The sequence below is a fragment of the Pleurodeles waltl genome, chromosome 6 (assembly GCF_031143425.1).
Source record: "Pleurodeles waltl isolate 20211129_DDA chromosome 6, aPleWal1.hap1.20221129, whole genome shotgun sequence".
NCBI classification, from domain to species: domain Eukaryota; kingdom Metazoa; phylum Chordata; class Amphibia; order Caudata; family Salamandridae; genus Pleurodeles; species Pleurodeles waltl.
Window position 1 is genome coordinate 1,165,225,898 of NC_090445.1, and position 27,556 is coordinate 1,165,253,453.

A 27,556-nucleotide genomic window follows, 5' to 3' on the forward strand; every position below is an offset into this window, starting at 1 on the left:
TCTGCATCGCCTGGATGCTGCAGCTGCATCTTCATGACAACTGAAAAGGTGGACATTGCCCTCCTACACACCCTGGATGTCTCCGGGTGGTCTGGACTCTGTCCCCTCGCTTCACAGGTGCTCCTTGTCCGTAATCCACACCTGGGTTCTACCGACCTGGTCCACGGGTTACCGTAGCTGCTGGACAGCTGAGGCCCCCATTGACTTCAACTGTAGGTTCTGACACTTCTGCACCTGGGCTTCCTGGTGTAGGTACTCCACTCCTGTGGGTATTCACGGAAGGGGGCACTCCTGAACCTTCCTTGTTCGAATGGGTGTCCTCCGGGTCCTCTAGGAAGGGTCAGTTTCCAACCTTTTCCTAACTGTGACTTACTCAGTGTTATCCTAGGGGACACCGACACTAAGCAACACCTCTGCACACAGGCTCCTGGGGAATACCTGCTATACTTACCTTTGGTGTTCTAGTACACCCCTAGTCCTTAGGACTCTTCAGTGTCAGTCTTGGTCAGATATCATTATGTTCGATGGCATCTGTCGCTGTAGATACGCATGTTCTGCAATAGCTCGCCATCTGGTGTTGGGCCGGAGTGTTACAAGTTGTTTTTCTTCGAAGAAGTCTTTCGAGTCACGGGACCGAGTGACTCCTCCTTTTGTCTCCATTGCGCATGGGCGTCGACTCCATCCTCGATTGTTTTTTTTCCGCCATCGGGTTCGGACGTGTTCCTGTCGCTCCGAGTTTCGGAACAGAAAAAATAGTTAATTTCGGAAGATTTTCGTCGGTATTGTTGCGTTCGGGATCGGCATACCTACATTCAACACCGCATCGAAGATCGAAGAGCTCCGGTGCCCTTCGGGGTAATTTTTCGATCCTCCGTCGGGGCCTGGTCGGCCCGACCGCGTGCTGAAGAACGCCGATGGAACGGACCCCGTTCCGTTTCTGCCCCAAATGCCACAATAAATACCCCTACACAGACCAACACTTGGTCTGCAACCTGTGTCTGTCACCTGAGCACAGCGAAGACACCTGCGAGGCCTGTCGTGCGTTCCGGTCCAGAAAAACACTCCGAGACCGTCGAGCCAGAAGACTTCAAATGGCGTCCGCACCGACAGCCCGACGGGAGTTCGAGGAACAGGAAGAGGAAGGTACCTTCTCGATCCAAGACTCAGACTCCGAAGGATTCGACGATACACAAACCGTGAGTAAGACGTCGAAAACCACACAAAGAAACATTTACAAGGCCCAGGGGACGCCACTGCCATCAGGCCATGGCTCAACCCATAAAATCGGTGACCGACCGTCAGCACCGAAAAAGGCCCAAACAGTGCCGAGATCGTCCGACTCCGGTCGAGACACCGGCACGCAGCCTTCTCGGGACCGAGAAAGTGCTGGAGACAAGCCTCGACACCGAGATGCCGGTGTGGACACGGCTCGACGCCGAGACAGCGGCACCGAAACAGATCGACGCCGAGAGGTTTCGGCCCCGAAAAGGAAAAAAGTCACCTCGGAGCCGAAAAAACACGCAGACACAGTTTCGACGCCGAAACAAACTGCAAGCGACCCAGCTTCAGGCTCTTATACAGAAGAGCACTCGCTAACCTCCCAAATGCAGAAGCATAGGTTTGAGGAAGAGCTACAAGCAACGGATGCGGACCATACGCAAAAGCGTATCTTCATTCAGCAGGGGACAGGAAAAATAAGCACCCTTCCCCCCATTAGGAGAAAGAGAAGGTTGGAGTTCCAGACGGAACAAGCACCACAACCAAAAGTGGTGAAAAGAGTTACACCACCACCCTCTCCTCCGCCCGTGATTAACGTTTCACCAGCACAAACGCCATCACACTCCCCAGCTCACACCACCATGAGCCAGGGTGACCAAGACCAGGACGCATGGGACCTATACGACGCCCCAGTGTCAGATAACAGCCCAGAGGCATACCCTACAAAACCATCTCCACCAGAAGACAGCACCGCGTACTCTCAGGTGGTGGCTAGAGCAGCACAATTTCACAACGTAAGCCTCCACTCAGAACAGGTCGAGGATGATTTCCTGTTCAACACACTCTCCTCCACCCACAGCTCCTACCAAAGCCTGCCTATGCTCCCTGGTATGCTCCGGCACGCAAAAGACATATTTAAGGACCCGGTCAAAAGTAGGGCAATCACACCAAGGGTGGAAAAAAAGTATAAGCCGCCTCCTACAGACCCGGCTTTCATCACAACACAGCTGCCACCAGACTCTGTTGTTGTAGGAGCAGCTAGGAAAAGGGCCAACTCTCACACATCTGGAGATGCACCACCCCCAGATAAAGAAAGCCGCAAGTTTGATGCAGCTGGTAAAAGAGTCGCAGCACAAGCTGCAAACCAGTGGCGCATCGCGAACTCCCAGGCACTACTTGCGCGCTATGACAGAGCCCACTGGGACGAGATGCAACATCTCATTGAACATCTGCCCAAAGACTTCCAAAATAGGGCAAAACAAGTGGTTGAGGAGGGACAGGCCATCTCCAACAACCAGATCCGCTCCTCCATGGACGCTGCAGATACAGCTGCACGGACAATTAATACATCTGTAACTATCAGAAGGCATGCATGGCTCCGAACGTCTGGATTTAAACCAGAGATTCAACAAGCAGTTCTCAATATGCCTTTTAATGAAAAAGAACTGTTCGGTCCAGAAGTGGACACAGCGATTGAGAAACTCAAAAAAGATACGGACACTGCCAAAGCCATGGGCGCACTCTACTCCCCGCAGAGCAGAGGGAATTACAGCTCATTCCGTAAACCGCCCTTTCGAGGGGGGTTTCGGGGTCAAAGCACACAAGCCAGCACCTCACAAGCCACACCGTCCAGTTACCAAGGACAGTATAGAGGAGGTTTTCGGGGACAATATAGAGGAGGGCAATTCCCTAGAAATAGAGGAAGATTCCAAAGCCCCAAAACCCCTACTACTAAACAGTGACTCACATGTCACTCACCCCCTCCACACAACACCAGTGGGGGGACGAATAGGTCATTATTACAGAGCATGGGAGAAAATCACTACAGACACTTGGGTTCTAGCAATTATCCAACATGGTTACTGCATAGAATTTCTACAGTTCCCTCCAAACATACCACCAAAAGCACAAAATTTAACAACACACCATTCCAATCTCCTAGAGATAGAAGTGCAGGCACTATTGCAAAAGAATGCAATCGAATTAGTGCCAAACACACAAATAAACACAGGAGTTTACTCACTGTACTTTCTGATACCAAAGAAGGACAAAACACTGAGACCAATCCTAGACCTCAGAGTAGTCAACACTTTCATCAAATCAGACCACTTCCACATGGTCACACTACAAGAAGTATTGCCATTGCTAAAGCTGCACGACTACATGGCAACTTTAGACCTCAAGGATGCTTATTTCCATATACCAATTCACCCATCGCACAGGAAATACCTAAGGTTTGTATTCAAAGGAATACATTACCAATTCAAGGTACTGCCTTTCGGATTAACAACCGCACCAAGAGTCTTTACCAAATGTCTAGCGGTAGTCGCTGCACACATCAGAAGGCAGCAAATACATGTGTTCCCATATCTAGACGACTGGCTAATCAAGGCCCATTCGTTAATAGAGTGCTCAAATCACACAAATCATATCATACAAACCCTCTTCAAACTAGGGTTCACCGTCAATTTCACAAAATCCAAGATTCGGCCACGCAAGGTACAACAATACCTGGGAACCATAATAGACACATCAAAGGGAGTAGCCACTCCAAGTCCACAAAGAATTCAAAATTTCAACACCATCATACAACGCATGTATCCAACACAAAAGATACAAGCAAAGATGGTATTACAACTCCTAGGCATGATGTCATCATGCATAGCCATTGTCCCAAACGCAAGACTGCACATGAGGCCCTTACAACAATGCCTAGCATCACAGTGGTCTCAAGCACAGGGTCACCTTCTAGATCTGGTGTTAATAGACCGCCAAACTTACCTCTCGCTTCTGTGGTGGAACAACATAAATTTAAACAAGGGGCGGCCTTTTCAAGACCCAGTGCCACAATACGTAATAACAACAGATGCTTCCATGACAGGGTGGGGAGCACACCTCGATCAACACAGCATACAAGGACAATGGAACGTACATCAAACAAAACTGCATATCAATCACCTAGAACTTCTTGCAGTTTTTCAAGCACTAAAAGCTTTCCAACCAATAATAGTTCACAAATACATTCTCGTCAAAACAGACAACATGACAACAATGTATTATCTAAACAAGCAGGGAGGGACGCACTCCACGCAGTTAAGCATGTTAGCACAAAAAATTTGGCATTGGGCAATTCACAACCAAATTCGCCTAATTGCACAGTTTATACCAGGGATACAAAATCAACTCGCAGACAATCTCTCTCGAGATCACCAACAGGTCCACGAATGGGAAATTCACCCCCAAATACTGAACACTTATTTCAAACTCTGGGGAACACCTCAGATAGACTTGTTTGCGACAAGGGAGAACGCAAAATGCCAAAACTTCGCATCCAGATACCCACACAAACAATCCCAAGGCAATGCCCTATGGATGAACTGGTCAGGGATATTTGCTTACGCTTTTCCTCCTCTCCCTCTCCTTCCTTACCTGGTAAACAAACTCAGTCAAAGCAAACTCAAACTCATATTGATAGCACCAACTTGGGCAAGGCAACCCTGGTACACAACGCTGCTAGACCTATCAGTGGTACCCTGCATCAAATTGCCCAACAGGCCAGATCTGTTGACACAGCACAACCAAAAGATCAGACACCCAGATCCAGCATCGCTGAATCTAGCAATCTGGCTCCTGAAATCCTAGAATTCGGGCACTTACAACTTACCCAAGAATGTATGGAAGTCATAAAACAAGCAAGAAGGCCATCCACCAGGCACTGCTATGCAAGTAAATGGAAGAGGTTTGTTTGCTACTGCCATATTAATCAAATACAACCATTACACACAACTCCAGAACATGTAGTGGGTTACTTGCTTCACTTACAAAAATCTAACCTAGCTTTCTCTTCCATTAAGATTCACCTTGCAGCAATATCTGCATACCTGCAGACTACCTATTCAACTTCCCTATATAAAATACCAGTCATTAAAGCATTCATGGAGGGCCTTAGGAGAATTATACCACCAAGAACACTACCTGTTCCTTCATGGAACCTAAATGTTGTCCTAACTAGACTTATGGGTCCACCTTTTGAACCCATGCACTCCTGCGACATACAGTTCCTAACCTGGAAGGTGGCATTTCTCATCGCCATTACTTCCCTGAGAAGAGTAAGCGAGATTCAGGCGTTTACTATACAGGAACCTTTTATACAACTACACAAAAATAAAGTCGTCCTAAGGACCAATCCTAAATTTTTGCCAAAGGTTATTTCACCGTTCCATCTAAATCAAACAGTGGAACTTCCGGTGTTCTTTCCACAGCCAGATACCGTAGCTGAAAGGGCACTACATACATTAGATGTCAAAAGAGCATTAATGTATTACATTGACAGAACAAAAAACATCAGAAAGACTAAACAACTCTTTATTGCATTTCAAAACCTCATGCAGGAAACCCAATTTCAAAACAAGGTATAGCCAGATGGATAGTTAAATGCATCCAAATCTGCTACCTTAAAGCTAAACGACAGCTGCCCATTACACCAAGGGCACACTCAACCAGAAAAAAAGGTGCTACCATGGCCTTTCTAGGAAACATCCCAATGCAAGAAATATGTAAGGCAGCCACATGGTCTACGCCTCACACATTCACCAAGCACTACTGTGTAGACGTGTTATCCGCACAACAAGCCACAGTAGGTCAAGCTGTATTAAGGACATTATTTCAGACTACTTCCACTCCTACAGGCTGATCCACCGCTTTTGGGGAAATAACTGCTTACTAGTCTATTGCAGAACATGCGTATCTACAGCGACAGATGCCATCGAACTGAAAATGTCACTTACCCAGTGTACATCTGTTCGTGGCATCAGTCGCAGTAGATTCGCATGTGCCCACCCGCCTCCCCGGGAGCCTGTAGCAGTTTGGAAGTTACCTTCAATTATTTATATATGTATCATCTCAACCTTAAATAAGTGCATACTTAGTCACTCCATTGCATGGGCACTATTACTACAATTCAACTCCTACCTCACCCTCTGCGGGGAAAAACAATCGAGGATGGAGTCGACGCCCATGCGCAATGGAGACAAAAGGAGGAGTCACTCGGTCCCGTGACTCGAAAGACTTCTTCGAAGAAAAACAACTTGTAACACTCCGGCCCAACACCAGATGGCGAGCTATTGCAGAACATGCGAATCTACTGCGACTGATGCCACGAACAGATGTACACTGGGTAAGTGACATTTTCATTACCCATTTTGTTAGTATATGGTTTGAACCCCCCCCCCCCCCCTCTCCTCCTCCCCCAATGGTTAGTTTAGTGCCTGAGTGTTAATTAATAATGCTTTATTTTTCTAACACTTGGTGTGGTTCTTTCTTGTGTGTAATCATTGACTGACAATGGTTACTGCGATTGCCTTACACCCTCTCTGATAAGCCCTAGCTGCTCTCCACAATTACCCTTTTGAGAGTTCTGGTTATTAGAAACCTCTAACACTAATGGTTGCCTGGACTCAGTGCAGGGTGCATCACCTATAGGTGTACACCGTATACTGAACCAGCCTCCTACAGTAGGCAAGAGGTTTTCCCTCATGTCAGCCATTGTAGTTCGAGCAGCAAACTCTCATGCCATCCTAGGCCGCTACGATAGGCAGATGTTGTCGGACATCGGCAACCTCATAGACCTTCTCCCTGAAGACAAGCAAACGGAAGCCACAGAGATTCTACAAGAGGGAGAGCACACCTCCTCTGAGGTGATAGATTGCAGGTTTTGTCAGCTTCTTGCAGCAACAGTCCTGAGGCTTATGACATGGAAATGCTGTTTGGAAAACACATTGATGATGCACTGTTATCAATAAAAACACACTGATACTGCTAAATCTCTCTGCACCTTCTAATATTAAAAAAGTACCCTTTTGGGGAGTTAGTGGAGGAGGTATTTTCTCCTACAAAGGATCATACTAACGTCAGCGGTTTCAGCCCTTTCAATTACAGTACAGGACAATTTATCAGCAACAGTACCGTCAGCCACCTGCAGCGGCCTATACCACACAAGGCTCTCGCCAAAAACAGCCCTCCCTAAGTAAAGATGCAGGTCATAAGCAGTGACCTACACCAGGTACCTGCTGCAGATACCACTCTTCATCCTGTAGGTGTGAAGATTTCCAGCCATCTACCCCAATGGAAACAGATAACATCAGACCCAAATGGCTGTTAGACCTGGTTGCTTATGGCCACACCGTAGAACTTGTACAGACACCACCAAACAACCCTCCAAGAGGAGAGCATCCCCATCATCTTCACTTACTGAAAAGGAAGCCTTCACCATGCTTGCAAAGGGAGCAATTGAGAGCGTTCTGTTTTCACAAAGCAGCCTAGGCTCCTATTCCTCATTCTTCCTTATTTGAAAGAAAACCTGGTAATGGAGGCTGTAGGAAGTTGGCTCTGTATGTGCTATTTCAAAGTAAGGAATAGCATGCACAGAGTCCAAGGGTTCCCCTTAGAGGTAAAATAGTGGTAAAAATAGATAATACTAATGCTCTATTTTGTGGTAGTGTGGTCGAGCAGTAGGCTTATCCAAGGAGTAGTGTTAAGCATTTGTTGTACATACACATAGACAATAAATGAGGTACACACACTCAGAGACAAATCCAGCCAATAGGTTTTGTTATAGAAAAATATATTTTCTTAGTTTATTTTAAGAACCACAGGTTAAAATTCTACATGTAATATCTCATTTGAAAGGTATTGCAGGTAAGTACTTTAGGAACTTTAAATCATAAAAATTGCATGTATACTTTACAAGTTATTGACAAATAGCTGTTTTAAAAGTGGACACTTAGTGCAATTTTCACAGTTCCTGGGGGAGGTAAGTTTTTGTTAGTTTTACCAGGTAAGTAAGACACTTACAGGGTTCAGTTCTTGGTCCAAGGTAGCCCACCGTTGGGGGTTCAGAGCAACCCCAAAGTCACCACACCAGCAGCTCAGGGCCGGTCAGGTGCAGAGTTCAAAGTGGTGCCCAAAACACATAGGCTAGAATGGAGAGAAGGGGGTGCCCCGGTTCCGGTCTGCTTGCAGGTAAGTACCCGCGTCTTCGGAGGGCAGACCAGGGGGGTTTTGTAGGGCACCGGGGGGGACACAAGCCCACACAGAAATTTCACCCTCAGCAGCGCGGGGGCGGCCGGGTGCAGTGTAGAAACAAGCGTCGGGTTCGCAATGTTAGTCTATGAGAGATCTCGGGATCTCTTCAGCGCTGCAGGCAGGCAAGGGGGGGGTTCCTCGGGGAAACCTCCACTTGGGCAAGGGAGAGGGACTCCTGGGGGTCACTTCTCCAGTGAAAGTCCGGTCCTTCAGGTCCTGGGGGCTGAGGGTGCAGGGTCTCTCCCAGGCGTCGGGACTTAGGATTCAAAGAGTCGCGGTCAGGGGAAGCCTCGGGATTCCCTCTGCAGGCGGCGCTGTGGGGACTCAGGGGGGACAGGTTTTGGTACTCACAGTATCAGAGTAGTCCTGGGGTCCCTCCTGAGGTGTTGGATCTCCACCAGCCGAGTCGGGGTCGCCGGGTGCAGTTTTGCAAGTCTCACGCTTCTTGCGGGGAGCTTGCAGGGTTCTTTCAAGGCTGCTGGAAACAAAGTTGCAGCCTTTCTTGGAGCAGGTCCGCTGTCCTCGGGAGTTTCTTGTCTTTTCGAAGCAGGGGCAGTCCTCAGAGGATGTCGAGGTCGCTGGTCCCTTTGGAAGGCGTCGCTGGAGCAGGATCTTTGGAAGGCAGGAGACAGGCCGGTGAGTTTCTGGAGCCAAGGCAGTTGTCGTCTTCTGGTCTTCCTCTGCAGGGGTTTTCAGCTAGGCAGTCCTTCTTCTTGTAGTTGCAGGAATCTAATTTTCTAGGGTTCAGGGTAGCCCTTAAATACTAAATTTAAGGGCGTGTTTAGGTCTGGGGGGTTAGTAGCCAATGGCTACTAGCCCTGAGGGTGGGTACACCCTCTTTGTGCCTCCTCCCAAGGGGAGGGGGTCACAATCCTAACCCTATTGGGGGAATCCTCCATCTGCAAGATGGAGGATTTCTAAAAGTCAGAGTCACCTCAGCTCAGGACACCTTAGGGGCTGTCCTGACTGGCCAGTGACTCCTCCTTGTTGCTTTCTTTGTTCCCTCCAGCCTTGCCGCCAAAAGTGGGGGCCGTGGCCGGAGGGGGCGGGCAACTCCACTAAGCTGGAGTGCCCTGCTGGGCTGTGACAAAGGGGTGAGCCTTTGAGGCTCACCGCCAGGTGTCACAGCTCCTGCCTGGGGGAGGTGTTAGCATCTCCACCCAGTGCAGGCTTTGTTACTGGCCTCAGAGTGACAAAGGCACTCTCCCCATGGGGCCAGCAACATGTCTCTGGTGTGGCAGGCTGCTGGAACTAGTCAGCCTACACAGACAGTCGGTTAAGTTTCAGGGGGCACCTCTAAGGTGCCCTCTGTGGTGTATTTTACAATAAAATGTACACTGCCATCAGTGTGCATTTATTGTGCTGAGAAGTTTGATACCAAACTTCCCAGTTTTCAGTGTAGCCATTATGGTGCTGTGGAGTTCGTGTTTGACAGACTCCCAGACCATATACTCTTATGGCTACCCTGCACTTACAATGTCTAAGGTTTTGTTTAGACACTGTAGGGGTACCATGCTCATGCACTGGTACCCTCACCTATGGTATAGTGCACCCTGCCTTAGGGCTGTAAGGCCTGCTAGAGGGGTGTCTTACCTATACTGCATAGGCAGTGAGAGGCTGGCATGGCACCCTGAGGGGAGTGCCATGTCGACTTACTCGTTTTGTCCTCACTAGCACACACAAGCTGGCAAGCAGTGTGTCTGTGCTGAGTGAGAGGTCTCCAGGGTGGCATAAGACATGCTGCAGCCCTTAGAGACCTTCCTTGGCATCAGGGCCCTTGGTACTAGAAGTACCAGTTACAAGGGACTTATCTGGATGCCAGGGTCTGCCAATTGTGGATACAATGGTACATTTTAGGTGAAAGAACACTGGTGCTGGGGCCTGGTTAGCAGGGTCCCAGCACACTTCTCAGTCAAGTCAGCATCAGTATCAGGCAAAAAGTGGGGGGTAACTGCAACAGGGAGCCATTTCTTTACAGAGGCCCATCCTGGAGTTAAGAAAACTAAACACATTCTTATGCAAGCAATCATTTTGGATAGTCACCCTCCCAGATATCCTGCACCTCTTCAACAGTGGAGATTTCATAACAACTCTCGATTTGCAGGATGCATACTTTCACATCCTCATACATCCAGAAAATACTTTTGCTTCATCATAGTCAGTACCCATTATCATTTTAAAGTCCTCCGATTCGGACTCAAATCAGCATCTCGCTTATGTACAAAGTGCCTGGCACCAGTAGCAGCTGCTCTTGGGAACCAAGGGAACCAAGGTCATCAAGTGTTTGCCTACTTGGACACTGGCTACTCAAGACCCTAGCAGCACACCAAGCATCCCAAACCACAAAAGCTTGTCTCGACTTAATTCACAAACTGAGTCTCATGGTTCATTTCCAGAAATCAGTTACTATTCCAAACCATAATGGTCTTAGGATCTATTCTGGATACAATGCTCAACAAGGCTTATTTATCCCAAGACAGGCAACAGAAGCTAAGATCTGGCAGTCAAGCTCTCAAAAAGGTTTGCTCCAGTTCATCTGTACAAGGCCTTGCGGGGCATGATGTCTTCTGCAATCAGACTAGTACCTCTTGCATGACTGAAGATGAGTTCACTTCAAGAAGAATTGCAAAAGCAATGGACCAGATGGAGCAATCGTTCGACCCTATGACCATCACTCCAAAAGAAAGCCCTGGTGTGGTGGTCCCAGGTTTCTCATTTATCATAGGGCCTGACATTTTCTCCTCATGTCCCAGAGTTCGTGATAACAACAGACTCCTCTCTGCAGGGCTTTGGTGGCCATCTGCATGACGTACAAATTCATGGAAAGTGGTCGACACAGCAAAAAACCTTTCACATCAACAGCCTGGAGTTGAAGGCCATCTTTCTCACCATACACTCTTTTCTTCTGAGGACAGCAGGCTTATCAGTCCTGGTTCGTACAGACAGCACAACCAGCATGCATTACATAAACAAGGGAGCACACGATCATGAACACCCTCCCAAGACGCTCAGGATCTCTGAAATTGGCTCACTATTCACATGTCGCTGCGAGTCGAACATGTGTCTGGAGTTACAAACACTTTAGCGGACACTCTCAGCAAGACAACGGACAGTTGTCATGAGTGAGAGCTGGATCAAACACAGCTAAATAGGATATTCTTATGCTGGGGTACACTGGAATTGGATCTTTTTGCGACAGACCAGAACACCAAATGCCAGTTCTATGCCAGTCAGTACCGGCTCCCAGGGTCGTGGGGGAATGCCCTTTTGATGAGATGGTCAGGGATTTATTCTTAAACTTCCTCCTCCCCCCCCATGCCCCCCCCCCCCCCCCACCCCGTTCCAGTCCATACCAAAGGTTCTGAGGAAAATTAGAAGAGAGCACTGTCGCCTGATCCTGATTGCTCCCAGGTGGCCCAGGCTGCACTGGTTTACAGTACTACTCCTCTTAACGGAATGCAATCCCATTCTCCTCCCTTCACTGCCAGCATTGTTAACCATGAACAAGGGCCAGATTCTCTACCCGGAACCAGCATTTCTCCACTTGTGTGCATGGTTTCTGAGTACAATGAAGGTAAAGACCCAGACATTCCTCAAGACAGTGGGGATTTCCTGTCTTAAAGCAAGAGTTGAATCCACCAACAAACCATACAGGTTAAACTAGAAATGATTCTGTGTTTGGTGTCGGCAATCTAACCTGCATCCCTTTAAAGCATCACCTGAACAGATTCTGTTGTATATCCTATTGCTCGCTAGATCTGGATTGGCGCATGAATCTGTCAAGGTTCACCTTGCAGCAATATAGAGATATAGATGTTTATCTCACGCTTTCCCTTTCCTCTGCCAAAATAATTAAACAATTTATGAAGGGATTATTCAGGGCTTTCCTTCTGATCTGAGCTCCTCCTCTGGAATGGTGTCTCAATATAGTCCTCTCTCCTAGCTACTGAACCTATTTACAAAGCAGAACTAAAGTTCCTGACTTGTAAGGTAGCGTTACTACTCGCTTTCACCTTGGCTCGGAGAGTCAGCAAAAAAGACTTTCACTATTCAGAAATCATTCCCATATTTCACCAATGACTATGTAGTTCTAAGGACGAATCCTAGATTAAATCCCAAGGTGCAAACTCAATTTCATTTTAATGAGCCCATCTTACTATGCACCTTTTTCCAGAATCCAGCGATCCCAGCTGAGCAGTCGTTTCATACTATATGCAAAAATGTGCCTTACATTCTATTTGCAGTGCACTCCGCAGATACGCAAAACTGATCAACTTTTTGTATCATGTAGTCAAACGCATCAAAGTCACTAAATCTATAATTGCAAGATGGATTTCTGCTGTCATCCGGTTTTGCCATACAAAGGCGGGTAACCCAATTACACAGCTGAAGCCAGAGCACACAACAAGGTCAGTGTCCACCTCCACTGCTCTTTTTGCAGATTTGCCATTGGAAAAGATTTGCCATGCTGCAACATTGAAGATCACCCACACATTAACACAGCACTACTGCCTAGAATTGGCGCACCATGGGGATGCAGCTGTAGGACTGGCAGTGTCAAGGCTTGAGGGTTTTGTATATTGCTATTTAAGTGTATTTCCAGGTTATCATCTTTTTATATTATGTCTGTCATTCCACTTCTAGAACATTAAGCTCAGACGATGTAACTATTGTATTAATTTCTTACCCACCATCCTCAAAGGATATTTCTATTGCTTCCTAGCATACTTGTATTACCTACTTGCTATTCTGATTGAAACATGAATGAATGAATCTATGAAAGATCGAATACTGGAGAAGAATCTAACTAGTTACTTAACTGTAATTTCAGTTCTCCAGTATTGGTATCTTTCATAGATTCAAATGCGACCCACCCTCCTTCCCTGAGAGACTCTTTTTATACCTCATATAAAATCATTACACATGTGCTCGAAAATGATGAATGCAGCCTCTCTTGGGAGTGTTGTTGAGGAAGCTGTTGCCTGATTGGTCATAGTTCCAGTTTGGTCCTTTATTAAAGGACATTGATATGTTATTGTAGGAAGCTGTCTGCTGTGTGGTGGGTACCTATGGTACTTACACCTTATACCAGGTCCAGTTATCCCCTATTAGTGTAGTGTAGACAGTGTCTAGAAGCCAGGCTCTCTAGAGGTAGCTGTGGATGAGCAACCAAGGCTTATCTAGGAGACCTGCAAAGCTTATGCAATACCACTGTAGTCAAACCGCACTTACACACATGAAAGAAAACACTCAGTGTTACAAAATTAAAGGTACTTTATTTTAGTGACACAAATAGCAAAAAATACTAGAGGCAACCCTTCAATAGGAGGTAAGTAACACACTAGATATGTACACTAGTAATCAGCAATAGGAATAGAAAGTGATAGAAAACAGTGCAAATGCAAATAGACAATAGTGACCCAAGGGTGAGTCTAAACCATATACTAAAAAAATGGAATGCGAACACAGGACCCCAACCTAGTTAAGTAAAATGTGTAGAGGGGAGCTGGGGGTACTAGGAAACCCCAAAGAAAAGTACCACAGTGGCCGTAGCGACCAGGAGGAAAGGAGTAAATTACTAGATTTATCCCAAACCACCCAAAAAAGAAGAAAATTAAGAAAATGCAACACCCAGACAAGACCGCAAGAAACCAGCGGTGGATTCCTGAGGAGGAAGACCTATGGAAGAAGGGAACAAAGTACAGAAGAGTCCGGGGGAGCAGGAGCTACTACCCACCCAGCTGTGGATGCAGGAGTTGGTCAACGGTAGAACGAAGACGGACAGGAAAGCAGCCCTGGAGCAGGTGAAGAGTTCCTGGAGGATGCAGTCTTCGTCCCACGCCGGATGGAGGATTGCAGTTGGTCAGTGGTGTGGAAAAGCCACCAACAAGCCTTGGCACAGGCAGAAGTCACAGTGAAGCAAAAGTGGGGCTGCTGGGGACCAGCAGCGTCCAGGAGGACTCAACCCCTGGGGGGAGTCCTAGGGGGACCCTCAGCAAGGCAGTGTCCAAAGACGAAGAGGCAGCCCCCACAGGAGACTCACTGGTCGATGAGTCAGGAGTCACAGAGGAGTCCACGTAGCACAACTGGAGAAGGGTCCCACACGCAAGGAGAAGCACACAGAGAGCTGTGCATTGCAGGAATCAGGGCTGGGGCTACAGGGAGCCTGAAGATCCCTTTGAGGAGATGCAAACAAACCTTGGTAGCTGCAAGAGATATGGTGCACTGGGTTAATGTCCTGCGTGGAAAGCCAAGGGCTTACCTCCATCAAAGTTGGACAGCTGGCAGAGAGGACCAAGAGGACTACTGCGGCCCACCACTCTTGATGCAGGGTCCACGCAGGTCAGGATGAGAGGAGAACCACGCAGCCAGTCGTCCTTGCAGTTGGTGCCTGCAGATCCAGGGGAGTGACTCCTTCACGTCAATGGAGATTCTTTCTTCCTTCTCGTGCAGACTGAAGACTTGCCGCCTTCAGAGGATGCACAGCTGGGGAAATGTTGTAGAAGCTGGAAGGAGCTGTAGTAACAATGTTGCAAACAGAGTCTTTGTCATGGATGCAGATTGTCAGTTCTTGGAGGGTCCAGTTGCTGTTTGTGGCTAGAAGTCAAAGTAAAGTTGTAGATGAGTCCTGCTGGAATTTTGCAAGCCGAATCTGAGGACCCACCCAAGAGAGACCCTAAATAGCCCTGAAAGGGGGATTGGGCACCTACCCAGGTGACCACCTAGGAGGGGGCTCTGATGTCACCTGCCTGACCTGGCCACTCAGTGCTTGCAGAGGTCTCTGCCAACCTTTGATTCAAGATGGCAGAACCCAGGGACCCTCTGGAGAAACTGTGGGCACCACCCTTGAGGTGGTGATGGACAGGGGAGTGCTCACTCCCCTTTCCATTGTCCAGTTTCGTGCCAGAGCAGAGACTGGAGGTCCCTGAACTGGTGTAGACTGGTTTATGCACGGAGGGCACCAAATGTGCCCTTCAAAGCATACCAGTGTCTTGGGGAGGCTACCTCTCCCAAGCCATTTAACACCTATTTCCAAAGGGAGAGGGTGTTACCTCCCTCTTACAAAGGAAATCATTTATTCTGACTTCCTGGGCTTGAGCTGTTCAAGCAGCAGGAGGGCAGAAACCTGTCTGAGGGGTGGCATCAGCTTGGGCTGACCAGAAAACCCCAGAAGGTTGGTAGGAGCAATCCCAGGGGTCTTCTAAGGAGCCCCCAGAGTGCATGTAATCATACTTCCAAAACTGACAACAGTATTGGAGTATGATTCTGACATGTTTGATAACAAACATGCCTTCTTTCGGAGTTACAGTTATGTAGCTGGACATAGGTAGTGACCTTTGTCCAGTACACGCATAAAATGGCGTCCCCATACTCACAAAGTCCAGGAAAATGGAACTGGAGTTCGTGGAGGCACCTCTGCCAGTGCACACAGGTACTTGCATCCTGCCCTCTGGTCCAGGAGAGCCTGCCATAGGGGTGACTAACAGTGACTTGATGCAGTGCCCTTTAGTGAAAAGGGTGCATGCATCCTTTTGCACAGGCTACAATGGCAGGCCTGCAGAACACTTTGCATGGGCTCCCCATGGGTGGCATAATACATGCTGCAGCCCATGGGGATACCCTGGTACCCAAATGCCCTGGGTACCATATACTAGGGACTTACATGGAGGCACCAGTATGCCAAATGTGGGGTGTAAGTAAGAAGTTACCAAATTGAAGGTAGAGAGCATAATCACTGGGGTCCTGGTTAGCAGAATCCCAGTGAATTCAGTCACGCACACTGACAACAGGCAGAAAATGGGGGTAGCCATGCCGAGAACAAGGGTACCTTCTTACAGTTATTAAAGAGATTGTTCATTGCAGTTAGGGCCCATGGTAGGTAAGGTGTGATTCCCACTTAAATGACAGGGAATGATTCAAGCATGTGAATCTATGAAAGATGCCAATACTGCATAACTGAACCAACAGTTAAGTAACTTTTTCTTCTGGCCAATTGATAGCAACTATGAGGAGCCATCACTTCTCATTACCTTCTGGTACCATCATAATCATTAATGCAAAGAGTCTTAAACACACCCAGTAATAGCGGACTGTTGCTTCTAATTAAGTTTAAATCATTTTTATTGTAAGAAAATTAAATTAATACACTTGGAACAGCATAAATCACAAAACCTGTGGCAGTGAACGAATACATTTGCCATCTGTAGATAAAGTGAACTATGCATCACAGCACTTCTACTGATCTGAGTTATTGGGGAAAGGAGGGTAGAATAGAAATAGAAATTGAGGGTAAAGATCACACAAGAACAAACATCTAGCCACAGGGTTTGTATAGATTAAGTTCCTCTTGAAAACAAGCTTGTGTAGTCTTCACCTCTTCAGACACTTTAGTGGAGAAATAATCAGAAATAGTTCAGCCAGCACACAGGTACCGTACCAAGCAAAAAATCCATGAAAGTGCCAGTAACACCAGCCCTAGTCTTGGCTAAGGCGCTTGTTCACTGTTAGTTGAGAGGCATTCCTTACGTGTCTATGGGATAAAATGGCAATCAACAGGGTTGCTGGGAACCACAGTAATGCTTTCATCCCATGGGAATACATCTTTTCCTTAACTGTCTGTAGCCCCCACCCCCAACCCCAACATGAAAATAGTAATGTTATGAAGGGACCTCAAATTGGGTAGTATGTGGACTCCGGATCAATCCTATTCTAGAGGGGTTGATGAGCCACAGCTGTGGTGGCTGATGTTGTTTGCGGGTGTGCTGGGGTCCTTCCTACTATGTTCTGCAAAGTGGGCCAGGTACACTCTTTCCACACTTGGACCGCGGGTTAGTGAAGGTGAGAAGTCTGATTCTCAATGAGGCAGTGTGGGGGGAGGGGGGGAGGGGGGGTCAAGAGCTCAAACCGTAAGTCAAACATCTTGACATGTCCTTCACCCCTGATATCATCTTCCTCACCTAGGCTTGGCTCAGCCCCCATCTGTGAGCACCGTCGCTACAGCTACTCCCAACGGCTACAAGATACCACACCAGGACCATTCTGTCGGAGTCACCAGATCCTCGGAGTCTGTGCACGTTCCCAACACTTCCACCACAAGACAGCTCCAGTAATCTGATTAGAACTGTCACAGAGTCTAAGAGTCCAAGTGGGGAAAAGGGGATTAGGAAGGAAACAACTGGGAAGGAGACCTGTAGGAAGCAAAAAGGTTAAAACACACAATATCAAGATTATTTCATATGAATCAAATACTATGCTACGACTCTAAGCATTGTCATGCTGAAAACATGGACAACCCAAGCATAAACTTAAAATCACTAGGCTTCAAGATGACTGGATACCTGTGAGGGAATCAAGAAAGTTTAAATGCAACTTTCAAATTAAAGTATTATCCTTTGCATGAGGAACAGGTAACAATCCGAATAATCTCTAAACAATCGCATGAATCGTGTTTGAGAAACATATTATGTACTACACAACATTATATCTAGAACTCTAGCTTTTTTGTTCTCTCAAATTGCCGGAACATGAATTGCGCACATTGCAGATCTTTACATGGGTTGTAAATACCATAAAATGATTGTGCACCATGAATAACACAAATTAGACTTGAGAAATAAATCACGCGTCTTGCCAACTGGAAAGCCACCAAGTAAATGCCTTAAAATGGTAGCGCATAATGAACACTGTGATTTTAAACACAGAAAAGGAATCGCGCGGCTTGCCGATTCGAATGTCACCATATGAATGTCAGGAAATGGTAGCGTACAATGAATAACCTGAATTACACACAGGAAATGAATCGCGCGTCTTGCCGATTCGAATGCCACCATGTAACTGCCAAGATATGGTAGCGCACAATGAACATCAAGGGTTAAAGCACGAGAAAAGAATCGCGCGTCTTGCCGATTCGAATGCCACCATGTAACTGCCAAGAAACGGTAGCGCACAATGAGTATCAAGGGCTAAAGCACGAGAAACTAATCGCGAGTCTTGCCGATTCGAATGCCACCATGTAACTGCCAAGAAATGGTAGCGCACAATGAATATCAAGAGTTACAAACAAGCAAAGAATCGCGCGTCCTGCCGATTCGAGTATCCGCATGTAAATGCCATGAAGCTCACATTCACACGCACAAGAGTAAAGTTGTTTATCATGCAAAAGTAGGCCCAAGAACTCAAAAGTCTTCGATAACGGGATCGGGGGCCCAGCCCGACATCCGTCTTACTGCCCTGATCAAGGACCACCAACTAAGTGAAAAGGGCAAGGCCTGGAGGATCAAAGTAGGCCACCGGAACAGGAGCTCAGGAAGTTGTTGCTGCTCTGCACCGGGACCTCTGAATAGTGAGCACGTGGAGCTGGGCTGGCTCCCTTATATAGAGTCTTGGCCCAGCCCACAAACCACACCCAGGCATGCTGCAGGGAAAGCTTCTAGAAGGCCCTGGAAGGGGACTACACCCTGACACAGTCTGAAAGCCTGCAGCAGTACATTACATGTCAACAGTATTTATATGCATGCTGTGAGCATAAGTCTTCAAGATTAAACTCTGCAATGCAAAAGGTTAAACAAAATCATATCAGCACAATGCATAAACTATGTTAGCTTGAAATTGTTAGGTTTTTGCATTCTAGTCGCCCGTAGAGCACGCACTGCCCTGATGTTGACACATTCCAACAAACATGGAAGTGTTATCGCCATCGTCCACAAAGAAACCATCTTCTCCACCACCACCACTGCAGATAATAGCACCCTGATCAAGGAACACCTCAATTTCCAACTCCAAATCAATGGCAAAACCACCATCAGGGATACCCTTGCTTACAAACCTCCAGAACTACGTCACAGCTTCTGTAGTGTCTTCTCCAAATTTATCACCCCCCACTCACCATTGACTCCAAGCACTACATCATCCCCAGATCTGTTTTCACCTCAACAACCTTAATGACACCAACCTCCTTGAAACCATGAACATCATCCACCTCATCCAACTAGTTTCCAACCCCGCACAGAACTCAGTACACACGCTAAACCCCATCTTCACAGCCAGCAACAGAGTCAAGTACAGCCTTGTCACAGAGCTCACCTGAACCGACCAGGCCATTGTCCACTTCACCATCACAAGATCCCGTGGCACCAGCACCTTAAACTCCAGCTGGGTCAAAGTTGCAGCAAAGTATCAGCCAGTGGACAGACTCCCTCAGCACCCTCCACAAGAACTTGTACGCCGGGATCACCTATTGCATCGACAGTCGTCCCTGTCAAGGCTGCCAAATTCATGGTACCCACCCATTCGGCCAGCTGGGTACCTGTAACTGAGAACCAAGAAACGCTACTGTAAGTGGCTAGAAAGGAAATGGCGCACGAGCAGGGAGACCACATTGAAGTCATCCTTCAACCAATACCACCAACTACAAAAAAAGACGAAAAGGAGTGCCATAGCCCACTGCATTGACGCTCTAAATACAGCAAAGGACTCTTCAACATTGTCACTGCCACTGAAAACATCACCCCTCCTCAGGAACTCTGCAACACTCAAATGGACCTCTTCCATGACAAAATCTCCACCATCTACAACAACTTCACACCCCAACCTACTGCCACAGACACCCTCAGCCTCCTTGATCCCACTGATGCAAACCCTGAAAGACCCGGACCACCTTCTCACTATCTGGGGCCAGCTCACCGCACAACACCACAGCCATCATGAACTCCGTCCACTCTGGAGCAGCCTTGTCCCTACCACATTTTGAACGTCGGGGTAAGACAGTCAGGAACAAGCTTATCACCATTTTCAACTTATCCACACCATGGCTACCTTCCCCGAAGAATGGAAACACAGAAGGCAAACTCCTCAAGTAACGACCTGCTGGCCCCTGCAAATTCAAGCACTATCATCCCATCTCTCTGCTCCTCTTTCACGCCAAAGTCCTCAAAGGCCATCAACCACCAAATCGCAAAACACCGGGAGAACAACCACCTTCTGGATTCCTCCCTGATCACTGATGTCAGAACCTTCCTTGACTGGGAAGAAACAGCAGCCCTGATCCTCGTAGACTTCCCAGCATCGTTCAACACTGTATCTGACCACTCTCTTATCAAAAGGTTTCACCCCAATGGAATCCAAGGAGACTCCCTCAAATGGATTGCCTCTTTCCTAACAGGAAGAACCCAGAGAATCCACCTACCACCTTTCACCTCAGAACCCAAGAACCTAATTTGTGGCATTCCCCAAGATTCATCCCTACATTGTTCAGCATCTACATGACCCCCTTAGCCGGCATTGTCACAACCCACAGAATGAACATCATATCTTACGTAAAACACCCAGCTCATCCTCTCACTATCAAAAGCCCCCCACCCCCCATGAGGACCAACTTCTGTAGGTGCACAACCGTCATTGCAACAGGATGAAAAACAGCTGCCTAAAACTCAACACAGACAGCAGAAGTGCTGATCTTTGGGAACAACTCCTCCCCGTAGAAGGACTCCTGGTAACCGTCCTATGTAGGACATTCATCCATTCCAAAAGACCATGCCTGCAACTTTGGCATCAAGCTGGACAGCAAGCTTACCATGGAAAAATGCTCCGTTAGATCTTCAAATGCTCCCTGCCAACACCAGACAAACAGTTACTCAAGCCCTAGTCACCAGCCAGCTGGACAAAAGCAACCTGCACTATGTAGGAATCACCACGCACCTCTTGAAAAGACTGAACACAGCGGCCAGACTCCTTCTCGACCTCCTCAAACAGACCCACACCACCCCCACCTCAAGAAACTCCATTGGCCTTCCCCACTCAGAAGAGGTGTCAGTTTTAATTGCTGATCCACACCTACAAAAGCCCTCCACAATCAAATACCAGCAAACATCAACCACCGCCTGAACTTCCACCATTCCTCCAGACACCTGCGCGCTCTCTCTCACTCACTCTTGCGCACACACCACCACGTACCTGCACCTCACCCCCCCCCCCCCTCCCCCCCAAAAATCCTGGAACAACATCCCCCTTCACCTACAAACATCTTCCTCTCTTCTGGAATTAATGAAAGAGCTCAAGACCAGGTTGTTCATCTGAGCCCTCTTAGCAACATTGTTCTCAACACCTGGATACCCTCACGTGATTAACCGCACTCTCTACATACCATTTGATTGATTGCCACAATAAGCCCAGCCCAGTGCTTATCTCATTATCTCAACAAATTATAAAATGACACTGTTCAGTGGGGCTCAGTGCAGGTTTGTAAAGGCAACTGTGATGTCTAGTTAAGTGACCCACCTGCTATTGCATCCTCTTTCTGTACTAGGAGTGATTTATTATGTCTATAGATGGTAATAAAGTTATAGTCACAGATTATGCATAGACGAGGTTCACTAGGTCTCTAATCACTTGGAGTAATTCATAATAGTTTGTACCCAAATTAGAGGGAATCACTTAAGCAACACTGCTCCAAGGCACACCTTAGTTTGCTTAGTTTCCACATTTAGTTCAGTCTGTCTTGCAAGGTCCCTTCATGCTGCTGCAGTTGACATGCACTGGAGTGTGCTTCTTTTGCAGGTCCTCTTAGCAGTATTTCTCTGTGTTGGTTTCACTTGGGACTGCGGGGCTGCAGCATAGCAGGCCGGCTCGATGTGGCATTCAGGATAATTTCAAGTTGGTGCTTGTTGCAACCTCCAGCCAGCCTGCAGTCACCTTTTGCTTCAGTAGTGATGACAGCTCCTCTTAACCTTCGCTTGGGGGATAGGTCGGCAGCAGCTGCACCTGGCATTGAAGAATCGCTGACTTGATTGCGGGCGGTAATGGGAGAAACTCCTCACAACATGACTCAGCCTTTTCTTTGTTGCCAAGGGTAGCCTAAAACACCTGGGTGTTCATCACACAAGGAACACAGTTTGCTTCTCCTGGACAGACTCTCCTGCAGAGCCAGGCATTTTCTTCCCCTCCCAGAGCAGGCACCATTATAGACCTTGCTTCTCCAGTAAGTTGTGCATATTTCTGGAGATATCTCCCTAACTCTGCTTACACAGCAGCGTTTAGGATTATCAGGAACATGCCCTTTGTGTATTGATTTGGACCCACTCTTGCATGCGTGTTCCAGACAAGGGATGGGAGTACACTGTCAAAGTTTTCAGAACTGATTTGGGTTGGTTGCCTTTAAAGTATACTTTTCTGGCAGCTCCTTAGAGACAGCCTTTGTGCGTGTGATGGCTCCCACAGCAGGCAGTAGTGGTGCTGGCTACAAGTAGCAATATTCAAAACAAAGGCCTTCCTGTTACACTAATCTAGAACAAACAAAAGGGAAGGCCCTGCCTAGAAACTTCCTCCTCTTCACCTTACCATCTACCAAATGGCAGTGCCCAGCAAGAGCTAATTGGCATTTATTTGCTGTCAATGTCCACATTGAATTTCTAAGGAGAATCCTGTCTCTATCGCCCTCACTTCAGTGTCTGGGCCCCTAACTTCCAGCTTCAAGAATGTAGACAATACACTTCCATCGTATGGGAAAGTTTACCCCGTCATCCATCTTGCTCCATGCTAATCCAGGGGCATCCAAAATACATCCTACTGGTCCTAGTACCTGGATTTGTACCACATACGGAGTCCTGCTGCCAAACATGCTAAACGCTTGATGCACATACACACGTGCTGTAACAGGGGAGCTTTACACAAATGAATCAGTGGACCGCACTCTTCTGACCCAGGTCTGGCCACCATCGCTTTGTGATGCACCCAGAACAGGGGCAGTAGTCTAATGCCGCCATGAGTGCACACTTGGTCGGTCCATTTAGGTCACAGAGCAGTTTCTGGACATTACATTGCTATAGGCCCACCTAGGCCTCTGTGTACATGCTAGATTAATGTGATACTGGAACAAAGTGAAAAGTCAAATTATCAGTTTCACAAGCAGGGATAAAGTGTGTATTTACCTTGAAGGGGGCATTCCCCTCCCAACAGACATGATCCCATTTGCCCAAAAAAACAAAATAGAAGCATAAGAGGAAAAGGTTCCACAGGCATGTAGTGCCAACTGTCATTTGGCATTGATGTGAGTTTGATACATTTTCATACATCCTTTCCATGTTATAGCAAAAAAATATTGGTAACCCTTGGGCTTTATCGTAAAAAATAAATAAGGAAAATGTAAGCCGCAAAAAGAGTGTGAAACCACATTTTCCCACTGTTACTGAACCACGAATCTGCTGGGAATCACTTTAAAAACATTTCGGATCGATTTCAGCCGAGTGTGCATCGTTTGGGGGCCAGGATTGCATTGTGTTACAGGCAAAGCCGGGATGTTAAAATAATAATGATCCTCTCTGTCCTTCTCAAGCTGCAGTGAAGGGTTGTGTTAGACCTACAATGTAACTTTAAGAAGGTCACGTTGATGGCCTCCTAATGAGAAGCATTTTTGTGTGATTTCATGTTATGTTGTGCCTTAGAAACATGCACCATCCATGGTTGAGTAGGTCTGTAGGACAATCTGACAGCGCTGGAACGGCTGGTCTGACAGTCTTGTGTCAGACGTGTTTTTGTCTATTTCCCAGATATTGCCATAAAGGTTGCCTGTAGCAGACATTAATGCAAATTTACATTGCAAACGACCTACATGTACATTGTCTTTACAAGTTAAAAACTTGTCAGACTGCCAGATATATAAATGTTGCTAACTTTTTAGCTGTTAGATTCTATAATTTTGAAGCTCGGACCTATTTTCTGTCCCTGTCCGACACGGCAGCATCTGTGTGTGAGAGATTAAAGTCTATTTAAAGTTAAATTGTCTGCGATTAACCAGATGGAATTCAAACTCATCACATAATAACCTGTTCTTCTGTGTATTACAGGGTAACGTGCCACTGAAGGATCTCAATGCGCGCCCAATGGAAGTATTCATGTGCAGCGTGCTCAAGAGGCAGGGTTATGGTGAGGGGTTCCGTTGGCTTTCCCAGTACATCGATTGATTTCCGGAATGGCAACGGACATGAGTGACAAAATATACAGAGCTCCATTCTGCTGAACTGACCCCATTCCCAGCTTCCTCCGACTTCTTAATCGGATCGTGGAAGACTAGCCAACCGAAACTGGCATTCTGAACAAATAGCACCCACTTCAAAACAAACCGCATCTAGAAATCTGTTGGCCAGTGGTCTGATTTAGAAATTGATTTAATAAGAAAGCAATTCTACTTTTTTAAAGAAATGTCACTGTAAACTCTTTCCTCATGTTTTTTTTTTTTACATCTCATTTGGTCTGAAATTCATATTTGGCTATTCTCCTTCTTTTGTTTTTTATATATACATGCATATTTAAGGCAATACAGGTATTTTGCAGGATCCTAAAGTGACTATCATGTTTAGGTTAAGGTTGGCTCTCCAGCAACGATTTGCACTTCTGTTTTGGTTCTGACACGGAAGTGCGCCAACATTTTCAACAAAGGATTTCGCGTTTCTGAGCTCCGTGGTTTTAGTTGGGCAATTTGTACAACTCAGCAAAGCGGTCACACTGCATCCTGTTTTTGGTGTGTGTATTTTGTTCCCATTTCCCATGCACTTCTAAAGCCCTCCATTGACTTGTGGTTCCTGGGGTCGAGTAAAGGAGCAGTTTTTGCAGATTTGATATTGCCAATCTTCTCCACAGTGGCAATACATTGTGGATGACAATAGAGATGTGCAGCGGATCCCAATAACAAAACAAGAGCAAAAAGATCATGTTTGGTTTTCCGTAACATTTTTTCCTCTTGCATATTTTGTAGTTAATGATTTATACATTTAAAGCAGCAGTCTTCTAGGATGGCTAAGAAAATGTTAGGTGCCTGAGTGTATATAACTGAATCTGCCTAATTCTTCAAATGCAGTTTTAAAAAAATGCAAGTGTGGAAACCTGAGAAATATCTAGCTGCGTATCTCATTGGAATAGCATTGAATATGCCCGAATAAGCAATTGGAGTAGTTTATCAATTCAGAGGGGTAGAAAACAGCTTTTACATGTATATTCTTAGTTTGGTTTTCGTTCCAGATCTGTGGATGTACTCCTCTAACTCCCATGTTTGACTGTATTCTCCCATCTGAGTGATTGTCAAAAAATAGTGCATATTTATTTTTTGTACAGCTCCAGGACGACACCATTTCTGAAAGTGTTTTACCGTCTTGTCGTTCAACCCGTTGATTATTCAGGAAAGGCTTGTCTGATATTTTCATCATTTTTGCAAAACAAATAAATATACAGTGGAACCTTTTAATGAGTAGAAAAAATTGTTGCCCTTTGATCAAGCCTGTTGACTTTGTCCCCACCAACCTATTTGTAAATACCATGTTAATGCAGGGACGTTCGACATGAAGTAGATTTAAAAAAGAAAAAGCATAACAAAAGCTTGGCTTTTGCTGAATTTTACTATTATGTACTTGGGGTAGTAGACAAAACAGATCACTCTTTGAATCACCATTGTATGATTTGGGTTTTGGGGGATTTTTTCTTTATGATCGACACAGCTGTACTGCTGAACAAATTATCTTTCTTTCATTTTGCATCTGTGGGATTTTACATTCACGTTGGTGAATGAGATAGTTTGTATCATTCTGGATTTAATTGCAGAATTTTGATCCGGTTGGTGTTTAACCCTAAGTATATCCCCATTTCCATATGTGCTTATACCCATGTTTTTGAAGTTACACATTTGCCTTTTGCTGGCACAATCCTGGCTCACATTGGGTCACTTGGTGGGGTGCTTTGTGTTCCAATTTCCTTGCGTGGCCATTGCCTCTCAGCCTCCAGGATTTGTGGGTGCACAGTGTGGGCTTCCTCCTGAATAATATTGGCGTTCTTAGCCAACATTTAAACTATCCTCTTTTTGTGCCCTTGTGGATGCCTGTCGTCTTAAATAGTTTTATATCTAGAATTTTAAGGGACACATAGGTAGCAAAAGGGAAGTATAACGTGGCATCAACTTGTCTAAATAATATACATTGACTAAAAATTTTGAATGAAAAAAAAAAAAAAGACTGCTTGAATCACCAGAGTACGTTAAATACTTTTCTTTTTATGCAGTGAAAATGTTTTTTTTTTTTATCCTTACTCTCACTTTCAATGCAAGCGGCTTTAAAATAGTAGATTCCACTGTGATTAGGTAGGCCAAACTTGATCTAATGTATGACTGTTTAGCTAAAGGCCTGTTAGCTAGACTTTTTTAGCGGAATTTGTTTATGAAAACCCTCCTTAGTTTCCTGATACCCACCACTCCCTTTACTTTCTGTTCTCCCCTAAATATTATCTCATAATCCTGAAGAGGGTCTAAGTTATTTTAGAGAGGAAATGTAGTTCTGCAAACAATAAACTGTTTAATGCTTGTGACTCCAGCACAGTGTCCTTCACATTTAGGAGCTTCACGTCTCCATGCTCACTACATCAAAACGTGAAGGAGGTGGTTTTCTTAAAAACAAACGTTTTCGGTGTTTCTTAGAAGATGTCCTCGATTCCAGCGGAGGACATTTTATATAGGTTTTCTCAAGAATAGTGGAGCAAAGATATGGGTAATAAACTATAATCTCTTTTGTTTAAAAAAAGAAAAAAAGGTGGGATTTCCCCGACAAAAGTGCAGGAAGCACTACCATATCTAGTGTTCGGGTGGCAAAACACTAATCCTTTACTGGTTAATGGAAATTAAAGTATTTTACAAAAGGGATTTTGCTAAGCAAAGCCTGGTACACCTTGTGTCACGCTTAATAAACAGTACAACATTCCACTTTGTGTGTGATCGAGTTTTAATATCCCTTTTAATTGTATTTTTATCATATAAGCTTCTTTTTGTGCTGGATCAGGGTGGTTAAGTAGACATATCAGATATTAACTAGGAAGAAGAGTTTACTCTTTATGGGCTAGTTGACAAATCATAACCGATAAAATGAGGGCTGAGTTTCTATATGTACTGTTCTGTCGTACTGTTCCTCCTGCACTCGTAAACATGGTCCAAAAAAAATCCCTGAGGTATTTTTCCTTCATGCTTCTTCTTGTAAGTCTCACTTTTTGTTACTCTCACCTCCCAGTGTCTCGTCTTCCCGTCTCCCTTTTACTTGTACGTCACAAAGAACATCACCCCTTCCTGTATTTTTCTACCTTTGCCCAGTGTTTGAAGCTTTGCCACTCCAGCCCTTCCTGTTGGGTTGTTAAGAGATGTGGTTAGCAGTTGTCTGCATCTCATGGAGGACCAGCAATAGCTGCCAAAGAATACCATTGCTGTAAGATTGTTGACATGGCCTTGATAGTG

The 27,556-nt window shown here is 46.1% G+C and overlaps 1 protein-coding gene across 1 annotated transcript in view; it reads left to right on the plus strand.

Moving 5' to 3' along the window:
• The window catches only part of SAR1A (secretion associated Ras related GTPase 1A), a 193,870-nt gene extending 168,336 nt beyond the window's left edge, over window positions 1-25,534 (plus strand). The window contains exon 7 of the mRNA XM_069240378.1: window positions 24,141-25,534. Within this exon, the coding sequence (XP_069096479.1) occupies window positions 24,141-24,257 (117 nt within the window). The 3' untranslated portion in view covers window positions 24,258-25,534. The remainder of the gene's footprint in view (window positions 1-24,140) is intronic.
• Window positions 25,535-27,556: the final 2,022 nt, after the last annotated feature.